The sequence below is a fragment of the Corvus brachyrhynchos genome, unplaced genomic scaffold (genome assembly GCF_000691975.1).
Source record: "Corvus brachyrhynchos isolate BGI_N302 unplaced genomic scaffold, ASM69197v1 scaffold223, whole genome shotgun sequence".
NCBI lineage: Eukaryota > Metazoa > Chordata > Aves > Passeriformes > Corvidae > Corvus > Corvus brachyrhynchos.
This window is the reverse complement of record NW_008237174.1, coordinates 2,364,529-2,384,331: the sequence shown is the minus strand read 5'-3', so window position 1 is coordinate 2,384,331 and position 19,803 is coordinate 2,364,529. Positions and strand designations below refer to the sequence as shown.

Genomic DNA, 19,803 nt, shown 5'->3' with positions numbered 1-19,803 from the left:
CAGGAATGGGACAAACATCCTCTGCTGGTGGTTGGAATTTGAAGTAGATCAAAAATAGACAGTGTATGAAGTGTATTAATTAAGGGGGTTTCAGCTGTCACAGGGAGTGAGGTTGTAATTAAAGGTGCAGATCTTGTTGCACTTTCTTATTTCTAATGCTGGGCAAGTAGAGTTTCCTGTCACTCTTGCACACTGATGGGTCTCTCGTCCTGATTCCCAGATGAGGGAATGATCTATACCATTGCTTGACACCCCAGCCAGGGAGATGGGCAGGTCATAACATCCTGGGAAATGGAGAACGAAAATGTCATCTGCGGCCACATGGTTTCAGCAGATACAGCAACTAAGAGTTGATCAGTGGAGTCTATTTAGATCTGTTTGCCCAGCCTGTTTCTAAGCATCCCCAGTGATAACACCTGTTCCCATGAGATTTCCACTTGGATTTTCTCCAGTGCAGGTGCACTGAGGCTCACTGTGACTGGCATTCAAGCTGTGTGAGCACATATGGTAGGGGAGCAGCAGTCCCTCAACAGTACCCTGAGTAAGCCTGGAGGCTGGAACATGACTTGCTTATAAATACCAAAACCAAGAGAATTGCGCAGTTTACTTCCATGGGTGCTCAGAGGAGCAAATCCTCTCCACTTTCCTACCAAAGTGGTCAGCAAAGGCCACAGAGTTAGCTGGTGGGAAGCAAGCAACCTGCATACAATTGTGATTGCTCTACAGAGCAGTCTCCTGCTCTGGAAGACTGCTCCTCTGTGGGCACTTGGTTTTATGTCAGTAGCTCAGAAAGAAGCCCAGAGGTAGGCAGGGTCAGGGGAAAGCATGCTGCAAGGCATTGCTGAAGCACATACTGACAGTGATGGTAGTCACTGTCACTTACTGGTCAGACTGGTATTAAATTTTCCTAGCAGCTTGCAAAAGGAGAAAGTGCTTTTGAATTACATTAATCATTTAGGCAAATAGTGGCCAGACTGGTGATTGTCTGGAGGTAGTATATCACATCCTTAGGAGTGCCAAGAACATTTCCCACTGGTGTAACTGAATCTGGAAGCAGAGTTGACTTCTAGACTTGATAAACCTCCCAGGGATGGTCCCTTTTTTCTTATGACAAGAAAGAAAAATTTGGTGACAGTACTGTTGTGCCATGATGCACAAAGGATGTGATTATTCAAGAGCAAAAGCATCTCAGTGAGTAAGGGAACGGAGGGAACAAACGGAGACTTACTGCTTTGACTGGGGTCCTGGGTTTAGACCGAGTTAAGTACCTGGGACCTGACGCACTTTGAAGCAGTATGGATTTTCCCAGGCAGGACTGGCGTATATACTTACTCGGATACACAGTATCAGGAGAACTAAATTCAGATTTTAAAAGTTGCATTTTTCACTGACTGGCCCATAGTGTCTTCTAAGGTGGGTGTAGAAGACCTATTGCTTACATTCAGGGGAAAAGTGGTGAAGGAGAAGAGTGTGCAGTCTGCATTTGATGTGAATCTGCCACCTCTTAGCAACACTCAAGCAAAAAAGACCCAATAAGCAAAATGTTGAGAATGGACTTTTTTCAAGTTATAAGTTCCTGAAATTGCAGGGCTTTTCCTTCAGCCATCTTTCTGCATTTAGCTGAGTGCTTAATGAGTGACAGTTTCTCTAATCATCACCATATTCTAGGGAGACCGGTTACAGCATCGTTATCACCTCTTACTCTATGAACATGTTATGTCAGGTTAATAATGGTTGCAGCAGGAAAGTGTGATCCAGCCCTCTGAAGCACAGCTCTTGCTAACATTCCTGTAAATGATTGAAGGTACATGAGTAATCTTACTGAGTTCATTTGCCTCTTAATTTCTAACTACCACCTTGAAAAGCAGATTCAAGCAGTATATGTAGAAATTTTGCTTTGTTCTGTTTTTAAGACATGGCAGGAGTTCAGATCCTCCTTCCTGCAACATAAATACTGTGCTTGCTGCAATTTTTAGCAAACATAAAGTGCTTTCACTCTAAAGAGAGAATTTCTCTTTTATGGCTTTCACATATCATAGTGGTCAAGGTGGTGGGGTATCTGCAGAGACAGCTGGTGTTGCTGTTCCAGTCCTGTGAAGAGCATCGGGATTTCAGGGAGCTTGGAGGCAGCTGCTCTCAGAAATTCTTCCTGGTACCTTGCAGGCACTCATCCTTGTCACTCTGCCAAGCTGTCCAAGGGGAAGCTCAGTAGTGCTGGGATGAGGAGCTCCGAGGAAGGCACAAACCTTGCAAGGCATGAGAAGCTCAGAGGTGGCCCAGTTTCCCATATGCCAAGATCATAGTCCAGGAAAACAGGGTTTGAAGCATGGTGATGGTAAATGGTGCCATCTGTTTCACTAGAAAATCAAATTGCATGGATAAACTAGTCTGTTCTTTAGAAACTGTGCACCAAAGATATTGGTATGAACACTTGGGCCATTCACAGTGATGCAGTTGCAGACTGAGGCTTGTAAGTCTTCCAGCTCATGGTTTTACACTCGTTTTTTTCAAGCTGTTTAACTGCTGCCCCACTCTGAGCTGGGACTGCACTTGAGGCAGTTCCCTCTCATGCTGCTTGTGGCATGCAGTGACAACCAGGCATGGTGCCAGAGGCTTCTGTACCTTTCTCGAGTGTGGTCTGTATGTGTGAAAGCAAATCTCATTCATGCCCAGGCATGCTGAACCCCTAGGATGCTTCAGCCAAAGCTGCATCCCTCTGATGTTCTTACAAATGCAAACAGCAGTCTGTTTTTATTGAGTAGCTGAAAATGTTGTGAAATGCTCTAATTTTGTCTGGGATAAAATGTCCCATGGAGATGTTTCTCCTGTCTGTTTCCCTTCCTCATGACTCCTGTTAGTGGTCCCCACCATGCTTTTTGTTCGTGCTGAAATGTGAGCCCTTATGGAAGCGTCAGGGAGGAAACAGACAGGTGAATGTAGGGCTTAGGGTTGAGTCCAGCAGAAAGTAATCTCTTATAATCCCTGGAAAATGTTCTTTCAAAGCAAAAAGATGTAAAGAAATCTAACAGCTCTATCCCATGAAATGTAAACCCATCTTTGTCATTAGGTGGATATGCAGGTTTACTCAGTATGTGAAGGTTCCTTAATGCATTAAGTTAACAGTGTAGATACTAATGTTCATGGACATATCCAAAGGAAAGTTGAGTTGTAACTCTTGTGGGAATCGAACTACAAGTTTTTAAGACTTCTCTTTGAAACCCCCTGCTAAATTGATATTTTTGGTCCCATTAACCACACGGAGACATGCGCAGAAACCAAACATCAAACAGCACACAGAAGTGTTTTTTGTTTCTTTCATAAGTACTGCTACAGCCTCAGAAGTGAGAGAGGAGTTGAAAGTGAGGGGAGAAAAAAAGATCTTTAAACGGTTTCAAAAAAAATAATCCTTGCTCTACAATTTCTACTGCCAAATTTCATCACAGACTAATTCCTTGCAGCTGAGCTGCAAACCTCTATGAAAATAGGGGTTTACAGTGGAAACACTAACTATAGCTGTGCAGTCCCATGAATAATGACGCTCTAATTACGCCTTACGATTTACCAAGACCTGCTTTCTGTATAGCTGTTGCTGGTTTGGGGAGCAAGATCTTTTTTTTCTTGACTGTGGTTTGCTTCTTTCTGTTCATATTATGTTGGCACATAGTTTTTGAAAAGCTTTTCTCTGAAGGGAGCTGGGCAGACAGCTATGATTAAGTATGAAATGATTGGTTGAGCTGTTTGTCAAAGTTATAAATAGGATACCACACAAACCCAACACTAATCTCACTGAAAGACAGATACTGGCAACATTTCTTAGTCATCTGTTCCTGACGCTCAGGGGGGAACAGCTACACTTCCATTAAGTTTTCAAACAGAAGTTGCCTAAAATACATTTCTCTGGTAAAATTTTGGGCATATGCACTGTAAGCCACACTGAGATCTAGCAGGATGTTGGAGTTTTAAATGTTTATCCCGGTTTAAACCTGGTCCTCTGGATCCACCCCTCTGTGTAGGGGTGAAAGGTGATGGTTTGATGTTTGTGGAAACAAAGATCTATTCATGAAGCAGTTCTGGCATGACCAGACTGATGTCCTTATCTTCTCATAACCCTGGATTAATTTTAAGGGCAGAAGAGGAAGTCCGTAGGGATGTCCTTTGCGTCTTCAGGTTTACAGGCAGCTTTCTATAATGTGCTTTTGGAAGATCAGATGGAGGCATAAAAAGAAGAGCAATGGCGCAGGTTTCACTTACGTGCGTCTGCAACCAGAAGGGAAAGGCAGCATATTGAATTCCTTCTGCTGCAGATCTCTCACACAGCAGCTTCTCCAGCCTTGATGCTGGTCCTTGTCCATCTGAGTTCTGCATCAGCTGCATCCGTTCTGTCAAATTGGAAGTTTGCAATTTCATGTTCCCACAAGATGACCCCATATTTGCTGTTTGCTTTCATGGTGCCTCAAATTGTAGGGAAGGGCTCCACAGTTCGGCACTTTTACTGCCGGCCAAAACATTCACGAGACAATTAAAGCAAAGCAATAGCTGAAGGAGAGGCAATCATTTCTGGGGCTGAAAAAAGCTTCAAATTGCGAAGTGAAAAAGCCCACAGCAACCAGAACTTGCCCCTCCAATCCCGCACCTTCCCACATCCCTGCCAACACATACAGCAAAGAGTTTTAGAGGAGGTATAAGCACTTCTAATTTATGGCATAAGTCAACAGCTCTTCATAGGTAAAGTGTCTTACTTTTTTACAAAAATCTAAAAAAAGATGATCTTGAATTTGTGGGGTTTAGATAATTCAGACATGCATATTTTTATTTTTAGCTTTGATAAGTGTACACACATCTATGGAATTTCAGATTAATGAGCTTCATTAAATCTCATTTCTTAAATTTTTAGGCATAGACGTTTTGCATTTGCAAACTCTCAGAATGAGATTCAGGTCCAAAAACTTTGTTTAATAACTATTTAAAAACAAGGTTTTCTTCAATTCAGGAGTTATTTTCATTCTTACCAGCAGACAGAGTGGTTGAGGTTTTTTTAGCTTCCTGATTTTCCCTTGGGAGATTTTTGTTGCTAGAGAGCAAGCCCCTCCTTGTGTGCATAGAGCACCTCACCTGGGTGATCTGGCAGCCAGGAGTGCAGCTGTCGGGGTGGGCAGCTGTGGCCTGTGCCCTGTGCAGCCTTCCCAGCCTCCTCCTCTGGTGTGGTACATCCTGCTCATCCCAGTGTCCTGCAAGGGTGGCAGAGGGATAAGGAACAGGGAGTGCCTTCCAGGAGCCCAGGGTTGAGCATGCAGCTGAAACCCAGAAAGATGATTTTCATGGTTTTCTTACCAGCGTCTACTGCTTGAATTTTGCTGGGTCTGTAAGGAAATGTTCCCTAATTGCTGACTTCTCCGTGAGAGGTTAATACAGGTTTGTTCTTTGCACTGAAATGATTGGGAACAGCCATAAGCACTCCCCATTCTTGAGCAATGTTTACAAGCTTGCTGAAGCTCTTTAGTCTCTATCTCAAACTAGCCCCAAGTGCAGTACCACTATTTTCCTTGCAGAGCTTCAGCAGGTGAACTGGAAAAGCCTTTTGGTTTTGTCCCTTCCTCAAAATCCTGACATGGACTATATGTATTACTGCCCCAAAATTTGGGGTTTTTTAATGGAGAATAAACCAAAGGCCTTCGGCTCTTAAACTTCTTAATGTGAACTACATCTTCAATCCATAGTTTACTACCCAGATTCCTTTTGCACTCTGATCCTACTGACAGTGAGCTGCCAGGGCATGAGGAAGAGCTGACAGTTTCTCCAGTAGATATTTTTCTGAGAAGAAGCTGGTAAAAAAGATTCTGCTTAATGAATTGCTTTGCCTCTTATGTAATAACATATTTATGTTGTTATGAAGCCTGCAGTGAAGCTGCATCTGATAAGAGTGATAGGTTTCCAGTTTGATCTTATTTTAGATTGCAGCAAACTGAGGATAAAAAGACTCTTTGTTCCAAGAAGAAAAAACAGAACCAAACATCTGGTGAGAAGCTGATGTGCTCAGGACAACTCTGAAAGAGATTGATAGTGATGGATTGTGACATACAACTTCAGTACGACCCCACAAGTGTTATGTGAAGAGACAAGATAATTCTTCCCTTGTCTAAGATTCAATTTAAAAGTTTTCTATTTTTCGGGGAAGGGGAGAGGAAAGGGTGTAACAGTGAACTCCCTGTGCGTTTCTCCACGATTCTTGCAACTGGTCTGGTTTGAACTGAAGGCTTCTTTCAGGATTGATTTACTTGGAGAGTGTTAATTGTAGACCATGTCCTAACTCCCAGTTGAAGCCTTTTATAATGGATCATCTCGTGTAGCAGCCCTGCTCAGAAGCACCCCCACTGTGTGTCCAGTGCCTAGAAGAGGATCTGGGGCGTGTTGGATTCAGTGTGGTTCAGTCAGTTCTGCTAGCTGGAAGTCTTTCACTGCTTGTGGTACATGTGGATTTGGCCCTTTTTCTTTCATTCCTCTCTCAACCACTGAAAAAGATACTTTCTACTGCAAATTACAAAGCATTTCCTACTCTGTCCTTAAATACAGGCTTGGATCATTTCACCCTGTGCTGATTCCTGGTGTGTGTACAGGTCGAAGGCAGAGGCAGAGTCAGGCCCATGTAGCTAAAGGCAGGTCCTGAGAGAAACTGGGGGAGCAGAGTGATGGGAAGGGGTATTCTGTTTCATTCAGAAAGACACTCCCAAAACCCAAAGGAGCAATGCGTGGGTGAAGTGCTTTCATGCAGAGCATTTCACTAAGAATCAAGTCTGTTGTCAGCACTTGTGACATTTTCTCTGTTCCCTTCCTCTGGGCAGTTTGCCACTGTAACATACACAGATGACATTAGGATTTTCAGACTGTCATTTCTGAAGGCACTCTTATCTACTCTGTACTTAGTATTTTTCCAGGACATGGAGGTGGCTCTTTTTCCTCTGTTAATTAACTTCTTTGCCCATGTTTGCCTGCCTTATAAATTCCTCTGACATCAGGGTCTAGGATTAAACAAATTGATACCACACTTCCAGTGTGTGTGAGCTTGACACTGAGCTGACAGCCTCGGAGCCTGAAGTATTTTGACACACGAACAGAGCAAATACAGAGGAAATTGCTGTTCAGCCTCCTTCGCACCAGGCTCCCGGTTTGAGCAGCCTGTGTCGGTACTAACGGGGCAGTCCCAAAGTCCTCCCACCCATCAGTGGGTTTCTGCTCGAGGTGCCAGTTGTGACATTTCTCAGAAGTACCTCTATTTATTCACTCTGTCAGGTTTTCACTGTAATGCAATTACAGAACAGCACTAACCTGGTAGGGAGCCAACTCCATTCAGTAGCCAGATTAAGTTGTCTTATTTGGTTAACAGTATTTTGATAGTTTATTAAATCCTAGTAGGAGTAGAAAGATAAGAGTGGAAAGAACAAATCTTACGGATTATCTGCTCTTGGTTGTTCACTCCTGTTGTTATAATGCTGGTCTGAATGATGAGCTGTGGGAACAAGTGTTTAATTAGTTTTGCTGTTGTCCCATCTTAAACATGTGCATTGCTTTATAAGAATAAACATATTCTCCAGCTATTTTTTCCAGTTTGCTGTTTTTGTCACTGATGTGGAACGTAGTGCTTGTTTTCTTTATCTGGAACGAAAACATTAGTTCATCTCAGATAGCGCAACCTGTTTGATCAGCCTTTAGATGGTGAGGCATTACAAAAGCTGCTGACATGGGACAAATTCAGACCTGTGGTGTGCAGCTTGAAAAGACTTCATGCCCTTGTTATCAGTTCCCCGAGATATCCCCAGCTACTCCCTCAGCAGCAGCAAGGAGATAGGATTGATTGTGCTAGAGCCAAATCCCTCTCTCCTTACTGAGGCTGGGAGGCAGCAGGGATGTGCATGGGGGTCACCAGTGTGGATGCAGCAGATGAGAGAGCCCCTGCCTCTTCCGCAGTCATGCTCATGTGTCAGCTGTGACACTGCTCTGTCGTGGCCGTGGGCCAGCTGAGATTAGCCTGGGTCTTGCCATGTAGCAGGCACTGAGGTCCCTGAGTGGTTCCTGCAGGGTGCTGGTGAAGCAGACAGCTTCCCTGTTCCTCTCCTCTCCACCTTGCTGCATTCGCTCCCAGGCCAGCTCGTCCAAGATGTCCCTGAGTCCACGGCAGGGCTGGTTTCCAGCTACACCCTGCCACCTCTGCTTCTCATCCTGAGAGTGCATCTTCCTAGGAAGTGCAGGAAAATAAGGACTTCATTTGAGCACAGCTCTTCCTCATGACCATATTTTGCCCCCGGTTTCTGGGCCAGTCCACAGCCCTGCCCCACCTTGCCTATCCTCAGCCTGCAGTATCACTAAGACCAGGGAGAACATGGTTCAGTGCATTTTGATCACAGTGTTTGCTGTAGGATACTTGATATTCAGGCCTGTGGTGACTCCCCTGACATTATGTGCAAACTGAAGCCAAAATGACGATACTCTTAATACATGATCAGAAAATAGAATAATCGTATTTTGCCAACAGCTGACTGCAAGTCAAAGTAGTAGGCTGCACAGCTAGCATCTGTTTTTGCAGTATGGGAAAATATCTGATTTTCACTCTGCTTAAGAGAGCAGTCTGGTCTCTGGTTCAGTTTGATGGTAGCAGCTACTGCAAGAGATGAGCTGTACACCTGGACACCTTACACAGGTGTTACGGGGCGTAGGTGTTTGGCAGAGCTTGCCAGCGGATGGTTCTCAGTGAAAAAGGCATGAAGAGCTCTTCCTAGGCTGGTCAGCCAGGACTATCTCCTAGTCCAAATGTTTTTTGCGTACCTCAGTTTCCCCTTAGGAGTTACCTGTGACAAGACTGGGATTCAAGGTAGCATCATAGTACCTAGTGCTGGCTGTGCTGTCAGCTACTTATTAGCACATGCCAAATCATGTTCTCCGTAAAGATAAATATTTGAAGATAAATGGGGACAGGAACACCTGAAGCAGGAAAAGCTGGGAGGCATAAGGAAAGGGATTTACTTTCATTGCACTACCTCTTTGCGAGGTATTTTTAACATCTGTACCACCTCCAGGCTCGTTTTGCATCAGCTGCAGACACTTTGACATGGTTAAAAAAAAAGAAAGAGAAAAGAAAACCCGTATTCTAAACTACACTGTTTTGTCCTCAGTTCCTGGCTGTGATGCTCATTAGCCTGGATGGGATTTAGGTGTGAAGAGGGAGAGGCCAACAGAGACTAATGCCTACCACGGACAGTAGGAGAGGACTGGAGCTCCTCAGCTGCCAAGTGCTCTCAGGCTCTCTGGCTGCACCTGGCCAGGGGCTGTGTCCTGGCATCCCTGCCATGCCTGGCATGCCTTGCACTTCAGCAAAACTGATTGCCTGAGACATGTCCACCCAGAAACCCCCCAAGAGGGAGCTTGGGCTGGAGTTGTCCTGGCATGGGGGGCTGGACTGAGGCTAGGAGCATGAAATGAGCTGTTGGAACAGTTTGGAGAGCAAGTGGGAGGAGGGTTACAAATATGAGGGAAGAATTATGATGGATTTATCACAGCCTGAAATAAATTAACCTCTGGGAGGAATGATTTTGTAATAATTTGCATTTAGATACTCTGACACAGCCACATAACCCCAAACCTTCTGCAAACATTGTAATTAATTCAATCTCCAACATCCTGTGAGAGGGATAGAAACAGCACTATTTACATGGTTAAAGGAGCCAAGGACTCTTCTCTCAGTATTGCATTTCACACCCCTGGGACTGCCCTTCTGTCTTGTTTTCAGAGCCTCCTGGTGGGGTGATAGACGGGAGTAGTGAACAGCTGGAGAGCTTTCCTGGGCACAGTTAGCTGAGCTCCTGTGTGTTACAGCCTGTGGCAGGCAGCCCCAGGAGCCCGTGTGGGCCAGGGCAGTGAGGCTGGAGAACACAGTGGGAGAAGCAGGGAGCTGAGCCCTGTCTTAGCTCCTGGTAGTGGTGGCTGTGGGCAGGGCTATTCCCCCTGCAGGGACCCTGGACCTAACTCCATCCCTGAGTGGAAAGCGGTCAAGTGATTTAATATTCAGCACTCTGAAGTGCGGTAATGAATTTGATGGCCAAAATGATCTGCTAACCCAGCCAGCTCGAGAGGGTATTTCAAGGACAATCCAAGCCTGTAGCTATGCAGTGTGATATTCTCTTGTCATCAGCCTCCTGCCTATTCCTTTCAATTCCAGGGCAGCTAATCATAAATTAGATATTTGCTTGATGTTGTTTTCATGCATGCTTTACCCTGTTTCTGTTTCCAAGGGACCACGCAGTTGGTGGGTTACATCCCACCCCAGTTTCAGCAGCTTTTGCAGGAGAGCTGGCTCTTCCAGAGAGACCCAGATTGAACCTCACATTGTGACTGTGGAAGACTTGGCCAAGCTGATTGTTTTCAGAGCATCGAAAAGTGCATCTTCTCTTACTTACAAAGGTGTCTTAAATCCAGGGTTCTTAGGACAGCACAGAGCTGGTGTTAGCTGAGCCATTGAGTGCAGCCTGGGCACCTCTGTGCTGCACTGCCAGACCTGCTCAGCTGTGGGGTTGCAAGTCTAGGGCTGAGGAGAGATGGCTGGGTTTCAACTACAGACTTGGGATAGTGCAATTTTCTTTGGGTATGACCCAGAGCTGGCCTTGGTGGCTGGAAGTGTATCTGTCATCTTCAAGATATGAGCAGCCCTCCCTTTGCTGCCAGTTTGGCTTCTGCCATGCCTGTCTGCTTTCTGCAAAGCTCTTCCAGGGGCTGGGAGCATGTGCTGTCCAGCAAGTGGTGATCAGCAGGTCAGCTGTATACAGGGAGAACTTGTGCGGCACAGCAGCGGGGAGAGAACACACGCTCTGTTGTGGAGATTTACTTCTCGTAAAACGCCTCTGGCTCTCCACAGGTATCTGCAGTTTTCTCCTGCCAGGTGAACCCAGAGATATTTATAGTGCAAGCTTCAGCAATGGGACAAAGGCAAGTTGGCAAACAAAGGGACTTTGAAATATAAGGAGAACCAAAATATGGTCTGGAGCACATTTATTTTGGAATCAATAGAAGAAGGTTAAATAATAATAGTGAATGTTTCCAGGGTGGGTCAGGTTAAAAAGCAAAGAAAGCAAAGCATTTTCATAGTGCTGTAAGACTGTTCTGTGTGTGCTGAGTTTGAGTTACAGAGATAAATGATAAAAACTTTGCTTCCCACTGAGAGAGTGTGGTGGTGCTGAGCACCACACAAACACCTGCTGAGTACCTTACGAACACCTGCAGAAAGCTAAGATAAATGCTACTTCAAAAGGGATTGAAACTGCTCTGAGTTCAAGAATGGAAAAAATTCTATATTCAATTCACAAAGTTGTGTAAAATTAAGCAATTTTAGCTGTAGGTGTGACTTTCCCCCTGCTTTCTGCCTGTTTTTTCCAGTTGTGTGGAGGCTGTGCTATCACAGCTGGGCTGGAGCCATCCTGCCCAAACACGCTGTGCCTCGCCCAGGCTGGGAGCGAGGAGGGTTTGTCTGGACATGTCACATTTTATTTACCACACCTCGCACCACTGCTGCCCCTTGGTGTCCATCAGGGAACTCAGGCACAGGGTTCTTCCTCCCCATCTCTCCTCCTGGGGGCAATCCCCACACTTTCCCCCTTCATTTCTGAAGCCTGTGCAGGGGACCTGCATGACGGGCAGCTTTGGTGAACACATTGCTGTCTCCTTGCAGGGATGTCCATGTTTGCTCTCCTAGTTTCAGGCAGGTCTCTTGCCTGAATCCTGCTGGCAGCAGGCCAGGAGATCAGAGATCCTCAGGGTTCCCACTGATTTGACTCAGTTTCCCAAAACAGGGTATTTGAAAAGGGCTGTTGGAGGCCTCACCTGAGCCTGCCAGCCCCGGTGGGAAATGGCACCCAGAGGAATGGCGGGAGTGCTTATGTTGTTGAGTGCAAGGCCTCTGAGCAGGACCAGGACCTCACCAGCAAAATTCACCATCAACTGAGGTGGTAAAGGCGCTTTTGGAAACAGCTGGGATCCCTTGGGATCCATTTCTTTGTTGACTGGCTTTTCAGAGAGGCCAGACCCTGTAAAGGCCAAGCTTTGTCCTGAGGGCATCAGGGGCCTCGTGGGAGGATGCATCCCACAGTAAGACTGCTGTCCACAAAGCTTCCATCCTTGCCAGAAATCCTGTGGCAGCAGAAATTGGATGGAAAAGGCTGGACAAGAAAAAAGGTTTTAATTTGCCGTGACAGGAATCAAAGCCATGTCTTGTCAAAAAATTACAGCTCCCTTTTCCTGCCTGTCTGTCACATGTCAGCAGCCCTGACGCTGTACAGATAAATGCAGCTCTCCAGAAAGGAGCCCAGGGAATGACTTGGAACATCTAGTTCATGAGGGAAGGAGAGGCTCAGGCAAGCCCTGGAACTGAGACTGCATTTGGTATGGCAGGCATTGAGCCACATGATATTTATATTTGACTCTAAGTTTTTATATTGAAGTAAGTTGCTGCTTTTCCTGCTGCTTTGGCAGTGGTGCCTGGGCACTCGTGGGGACAGGGAGTGGATCTCATGGGAGATGGGCAGCCCCCAGGACACACCACCCTGACACTCCTCTCAGCTGGGAGCACACCACAGAGCTGATGATGGGAGTTACTCTCCTACAAAAGCTGGTGAGCAGCAATTCCCATCACATAGGCAGGAGGACTGGCAGTACAGATGCCCATGGTAACCTGTTTTCCAAGGGCAGGCTCACCCCACACCCTGCACAGGTTGCTCAAGGGTCATCTGTGAGCAGGAATCCAAGGAGAAGCAAAATGCAAACTCAACCTGAATGCCTTCTGCCTAAAATACATCAACTACAGAAGTTGCTCTTAGGCTGCTAATGAGATACCTTTCACAAGGGTAGGACACATGCCCAGTTTCAGAGACCCTTTACCATGCATTTGCTAAGAGCTTTACACTGAAAATAGCTAAGGACTTTAATGGGAAACTCTGGAGACTATGTAGGTTCAGGATTTGAAGCTGTTGAGACACACAAGATAAAACACAATTTTAAAGATGTTTAGGCTCAGCTATGACATTAAGACAGCAGTCCTGTAAAAGTGCCAGCAAAATCATTGGCGTTCCCAATCAAATTACCTTAAACATGGTAACTGCTTGGTAATTGGTTTATGTCAGAACAGGCTTGGAACAAGAGGGGTATTTTTCTTTTTTAATAAACGTTTGATTTCATTCAAATGAATTCTTATTGCTTGAGTAAGGAGAAGGGATGTGTTTGCAGGTGAATGTGTCTTTGTAAGGACTCACAAGAGCTTGAGCAATAATTTTTAAAATAATATATAATAATACTTTTTGCTGACTCTGCCTATGTGAGCACTTGCTTCTTCACAGTAAAGAAATTGCAGAGGGCAGGAGAAGCTCCATACTGGAGAATTTTTCAATGTGACTGCTGAGTCCTCTCATCTTTCCTGTTCTTTCTTATAGGAAAGGGTATATTCAATCAGTGATTGTCATAGCAACCTTTTTTGGGGTGGTCTTGTCTCTTTCTGGGAGATAAATTTTTCACTGAAAATTTCAGTATGTGTGGAAGGGAATCAGTCACCCAAATTCCGCTGACATTCAGCACATCTCTGTCTCTTGAAAACTTCTCAGTGGCCTCGCCTCTCTGGTTAAGGAAATGCCTTCTCAGGATAGATTTGGTAGGGCGGGGAGCACTTTGGAGTTGTTTCTTTTTTTCTTGACAGAGCAGTTTCAAACAGCTGTGCTAATATACATATTAAGTCTAATGAGTACAGCTGTCATTTAATCAGACTTCCGTGTCTTCTGGGATTCTAGGCAGAGATGGGTTCTAGGACAGATTTGAAGCAGGAGACACTTGTATTTCCCTTCTCCTTGCTCCATATATGAATTTTTTCTCCTTTGCATTTTCTTCCCTCACAGTCACACAGAGAAAATTTGTGCCTGCATTGACACCAACTACTGTATTAAAGCAGGAGAACTCAAATTAGGTGGTAAATTCGACAGAAAGACCTAATGCAGATCTAGGTTACCAGGGAGCTGGGATATTTTTAAGCTGAGATTGTCTGGGGTGAAATCCTCCCTTTCCCAGACCTGGCCATTAAACTGCATTTTCTCTTATTTTAGGGGAGCACCTGCGAATCTGCCCACAAGGCTACACCTGCTGCACCAGCGAGATGGAGGAGAACTTTGCAAACAAAAGCCAAAGTGAATTTGAAGCCATGATGAAAGAGTCTGGTCGCTCTGTACAGGCAACCCTAACAGCTCAGCACAGAAGCTTTGACAGTAAGTAAAACCTGCCTGAGTCCCTCTGCTCAGGATCCAGTCACTGCTCCGTTTTCCAAGCACTGTTGGAGCCAGGAGTTCGTGTTTTACACGCTTTTCTCTGCATCTCACTCAACAGTTTGCGTGAAGCGCTGACCTTCAGTAGGAATTGTACCTCTGGCAGTGTTTCTGTAAGACCAAGGCATTTTGAGAGCACTGTTTCAGAGCAGCCACTGGAGGAGGCTGGCAGACGCTGGTGTGCCTTGGCACCGACACAGCTTTGACTGGCGTGGTGTAATCAGGTCCTACCGCAGCAGAGTAACATTTGAGGCAGTGATGTAAAACCTGGCACTGTGCCTTGAACTGTAAGTTAAACAATATGGTAAAGGTACTGGCTCAGTAGGTGGGGAGAGTTTAAGGAGACATGGATTTTTCTTGCCCTTTCCATGTAGATTGCAAGTGAAAAGGAGGTTAGTTCGTATTGGATGCTTATAGCTGTCAGCTTCATACAAATACTAGGAAATGTTACAGAGCAGGGAAGGTCTTAGGGACTGTGGTGCATAAGATGTTGTGGACAAACATTCTCTCCAAAGTGCAGTATCCCTCCTAACATGCTACGCAAAGGCTAAGGATGGCTCTCTTACTTTTATTGTTCCCTGAAAAATCCATTTTGCAGTGCACAATAAGCCTCGAGGTCTGAAGGCCACTGGAAATGAATGGTTTACTGGCAAAATTGAGATGACCTGTGATTCAGAAACTGTATTCATTATCAGATTTTGAAGAAGGTCAGACATTTAGAATCATGGCCCTCCTAACTTTATCAACAGTCATCATATGGAGTTACTGTGAAAAGGAGTCAGGGAAAGAAGCTGTAATAGCCAGAAAGGTGGAACTGGAAATTCAAGTGGTAAATAATAGATCTAAAGAAATAAGCCTGACCTTCAGGGAGCTGATAACCAAGATGAAGTGCTTTTACACTAAATAGGAAGAAAAGGCAGCGTATCTCTGCAAAAGGCATTGTGACTGTGTGGCCAAGGTTGGCTACAGCAAAGGCATTCCCTTTATAAGCTCAAAATTAATTGATTTTCACCCGCCTTAAAAGGTGACAATCAGGATTTTCAGAAGAGCCTGACAATGGTGGTTGCTCAGACTGATGTCTGAATGGGACCTGATTTAGCTGGTGCTGAGCACACTCCCTGACCTCTCAAATCCAGCCCTTTGCAGGGGTTAGTGCTTGGCACCCTTGCTCTCTGCTCCCTGTCACCACACTGGCTGGTATATCTGCTCTTTATTCTTGCCACAGACACTCAAAAGAGCAGAGTTCTGCATCTGTCATGTAAGAGAGTGCAAAATTTGATGGAAGCTTTGAGGGTTACATTAACAAGCAGAAATTGCCTAGTGAAGAACTGGTTTCGCCTGAGTGTGATGTTTTGGTGGATTAATAATAATAACAGCAATAAGAGTAATAGTAAGCAAAACCAAACATATGAAAGGGAGATGCTTGTGTTGAGATGTCAGTTAGAGCCATTTGTTTTTATTCCCCACTATTTTATTTTATTTTGGTTTTATTCCCCAGTATTTTACAAAGATAGAGCTTTGTTTCTGTGGTGCACACTAAAGTTTCTTTAAGTATCAAACTTAATAATAAGTGTTCAATAAGCCAGGTATCACTTTAACAGACCATAATGCACAGATCATTGGTGTTTTGCAGTGGGATCAACCTCATTTGAGCCCACAGGCCAGGAAGATGTCTCCTGCTCCCATTATACCCTTTTAGTTTGCTTAACTACCCTTGCAATCAATATAGAGTTTATAATTTATGCAAGACATGATTAAAAAAAATTATCGTGTTGTGTCCCAGTTTCAAGCATGACTTTACCTTTTAGTAGTACTATTACTTCTTTCTTTAGCTACTGCATAAATGGTTTAAAATAGAGGCAGTTCTGGTGATGGGGCAATGGGATCACCTCAGCTCCTGAAACAATGCCACACAAACTGCCCTAGCTTCCAGTAAATGTTACTAGTCTCACAGTTAACAAGACTTTCTGCAGGTAGTGCTGCTTAGAGCTGTTCAGTAAAGTAGCTTTTTTATGTCAAATTGATGAGTTGTAGTCTTGCTGGCCCCGGATGCCTGGGTTTGCTGGATTTCCTTAGCAGCAGCTTGGAGTGCAGCTTTTGGGGTTGCAGAGATATCGAGGCACAGATCGTCTTCACATTAGTGATTTCATTTGGCCTTAGGAGGGGAAGGTTCCACTGGATGGGGATAGCCAACCCTTTCTCAAAGTATTTGTAGCCTGGAGATCAGATTATTCATATATTCCCTGCTAGCAGGTGTGGCACATTGAACTTTAGGCCTGGAGCTGTCTTATTTTTGGATTCATCACAGCAAATCTTGTGCCTGTAATCTCACTGCTGATCATGGCAACAGTCTCTACTTGTAAATTCCCCAAGCTCCAGAAAGAAAATAGCAAGGCTACAGCAATCTGCCTCTGAAGTAGTGTTCTCCATGCTTGTGGTCAACATTTTGCTTTGGAGAATAATTCATCCTTGCAGGCTGTGGTCTGTAAAGCCCTAAATTGTCAGTATGCCTCTGCTCTGAGCTGCAACTTCGTCCTGTTGCAAGGAATTGCAGAGTCTGTTGTTTCAGTCTCCCTGGCTGCTTTTGGGGTGAACAGTTTGTGGCCAAGAGAAGAATGTCCTTTATCTCATACAAAGTCCTTCCAGAGAAAATACATGTGTGAGATACAGATGACAGGCAGTAGGTACAGCCGTATATTCAAAAGTGAGGTATGTGGAATAGGATCCTACGGGCTGAGTGCTCTCTCTGCGTAGCAGAGGACACATGGCTTCTGAGATGCCCTTCCTCCAGGATCTGCCAGGGCTAAATTTAAACAGCCTATGGTATTGCTTAGCTGCTTACTAGCACATTTGTTGTTTTGCTTTATGTTACTGTAGTTAGCAGAATTTGAGGACATTGGTTTCAAGCAATACATGTGGTCACAGGCTTGCTGTTAACCTTTTAACTGAAAAGGTAGCATTTTGCTCTATGACCAATTGGTTTTAATTTAAAAAAAGAAAAAGAGCCAGAAGCACAGACCATGAGTGATGGGAGCATATGCTTTTGATAACTCAGTGCTAGGAAGGATGTTGTGGTCAGAGTAGAGGTATTACATGAGCAGGATTATAGGCACAAATTCTTTGTAGATTCTGATGTCCCAGGGCTCTTGGTCAGACAGAAAGGGAAATGTAGTTACCTGGGAGCACAGCCTGTAGCAGAGACCTACTGGAGGCTGCTAGGTTGGTTTTGGTTGGCATTTATTTGCCTGGAAAATTGTATATACCCTATACTTAGAAAGAAAAATATTAATAATAAAAACAAGCTGGGGGTCTTAAAGGGAGCTGGGGTACAGTCTCTGTTGAGACTGGTACTAAATACTGTTTCAAAGGTGCTTCCAACATTGCTTGCAGAATATGCCTCTTTTCAAGTTGGTATCTTGTCAGTGAATGGGAAAGTTTTGGTATCTGTTACTACAAAATTAAATGCATTGACAAGGAGCTTTGTCCACGCAGTGGTTCAGGATACAGATGGGAGCTGGCTGTGCCCCCTGTGACAGCTGCAGAACAGGACTTAGGCTCTTCAGTTGCACTGAGAGCGAGTTACAAACATTGGTCAGCTCTGGGGGAGATTCCTGCAGAACATGAGCTCTTTTTTGCACATCACACAACTGCATGTCAGTGTTGCTCAGTCATGGGACTTCTGAACTCCTGTCCCTCCCAGTACAAGTGAGACTTGTACTTCCATAATCTGTTGCAGCAATGAGCCTGGAAAAACTTCTGGACTGTGCAGGAAAGGCTCTAGAAGTGATCTGTGGTGCCTGGTCAGAGCAGTCCCATTCCAAGGCCATGCAGCTGGGGATAGCTGCAGGGCGGTGGAAAGAGGGAGCAAGAGAAGTGGTGCTTGGAGTGACAGTGAGGAGCTGCAAGCAGCAAGGAACAAGGCTGGTTTTCTAATCTTGGTGAAAGCGCAGTTGTTGAGAGTCTAATCTTTGTCTGTCTCTCTGTTTTCTCCCTTTTCCCCCACTTAAATCACTTTTTAATAATACTGCAATGTTGCACCAATCTTTCCTTTTGGTGCACTTAGCAAGCAGTCCCTGTGTGACTGCTGACCTTTAGCTGTGAGCCAGGAAATCTGTCCTTTTCAGAATTGTTTCATGTTTTCAGGAAATATCAACAAGCCAAAACAAAAAACCTTGGCTTTAAGTCTACACTGCACAGTCTAAAAACGATTTGTAGCTCTCATAAATTCTGTGATTTTTAAGCTGTGACAATCAAATGCAGATTAAAAATTTTGTGTTTTATAACTGTCGGGTCATTGGAAAGCTGATGTCATGTAAAAGCTTTCATAATGTCCAGTGTTGGTAGCTGGAAACTGCATATACAGAAACACAGACCATGCAGATAATTAACATAATTTGAGTTAGTTTCAGACAGTTACATATTTCTTATGAAGATGAATCATTGTTTTAAATGTTACAAGGTGCTCAGGTTTCCTTGGGAAACATCCTAGAAGCTGTTACACACTGATGGTTAAAATTTTACAGATTTCTAAAGGTCCCTTGTTTAAAGTTCAACCAAATGTGTCTGTGTCAGAGGAACTGAGTTACATAACCCTCAGTACCTAGAGTTGCAGCCCCTAAAAGCACTGTTGGAGAGAGGCATATATAAATATTTTTATTTACATTAATATATACTGTGAATGCTTAAAGAAGCTGATCAGGAGGTTGTGGAGTAAGCCCATCAGGCAAAGCTCTGTTCTACCCTGATGTCTTTAAACATGGACTACAAAATCCAGACCTGAATCTGAATTTTGCAGGCATTTTCTCAGTTGATGAGAACATGAACCAAGCCCTGATGACCTGAAATTGTAAAGTGTCTGAATTTGGTGGCCCATGCACCAAAAGATGTATTCTGAGAGATGCAGGACTTCTCCACACAGAAAATGATTGACGCAAGAACCAAGCAAGGGTTATCTCTGTCACAAGGGCTGCAGTGCCTGTGTCCCCAGATGTGTTGTCCCAAAAGCACTGCTCCACACTTCCAGTGTCCTGCCACCACTGCTCTCGGCTGTGGGTGTTTCTTGGAGGTATCGCATGGTTTGGGTTTGGTGAGGTGCTGTCTAAAAGATGCTGCTTATGTAGAAACAGGGGAGAAGGGACTGGTTATGCCTTAAAATGTGGAAATGCTGCTGCGTTTAGAAATAAATTCCTTTGTTTCAGAGGTGGTGGAAGGGAGCACTTGTGGAGTGAGCAGTGTTGCTCCAGCAGTCGCAGGCTGCACTCTGTGAGGTGGCTGCCTCCCGCTGCCCCTGGCATCAGCACTGGCTGCTCCCTAGGGCCAGGAATTTGAGTTAGGACTTCAAATGTATTGCTTTTGATCCAGAAACCCCTAATTGCCCAGGAGCACTCTTTCTTGTGGTGACTCCCCAGGCCAGGGCTCTGCCCTGAAATTGTGGTGTGTGGCTCAGCTGGTGGCCTTGGCCATC

General features: G+C 44.8%; 1 protein-coding gene across 1 annotated transcript in view; it reads left to right on the top strand.

The window, feature by feature from the left end:
• GPC1 (glypican 1) overlaps positions 1–19,803 on the top strand; it is a 213,581-nt gene that overhangs the window by 95,714 nt on the left and 98,064 nt on the right. The window contains exon 2 of the mRNA XM_017728724.1: positions 14,124–14,282. Coding sequence (XP_017584213.1) covers positions 14,174–14,282 — 109 coding nt within the window. The 5' untranslated portion in view covers positions 14,124–14,173. The remainder of the gene's footprint in view (positions 1–14,123; positions 14,283–19,803) is intronic.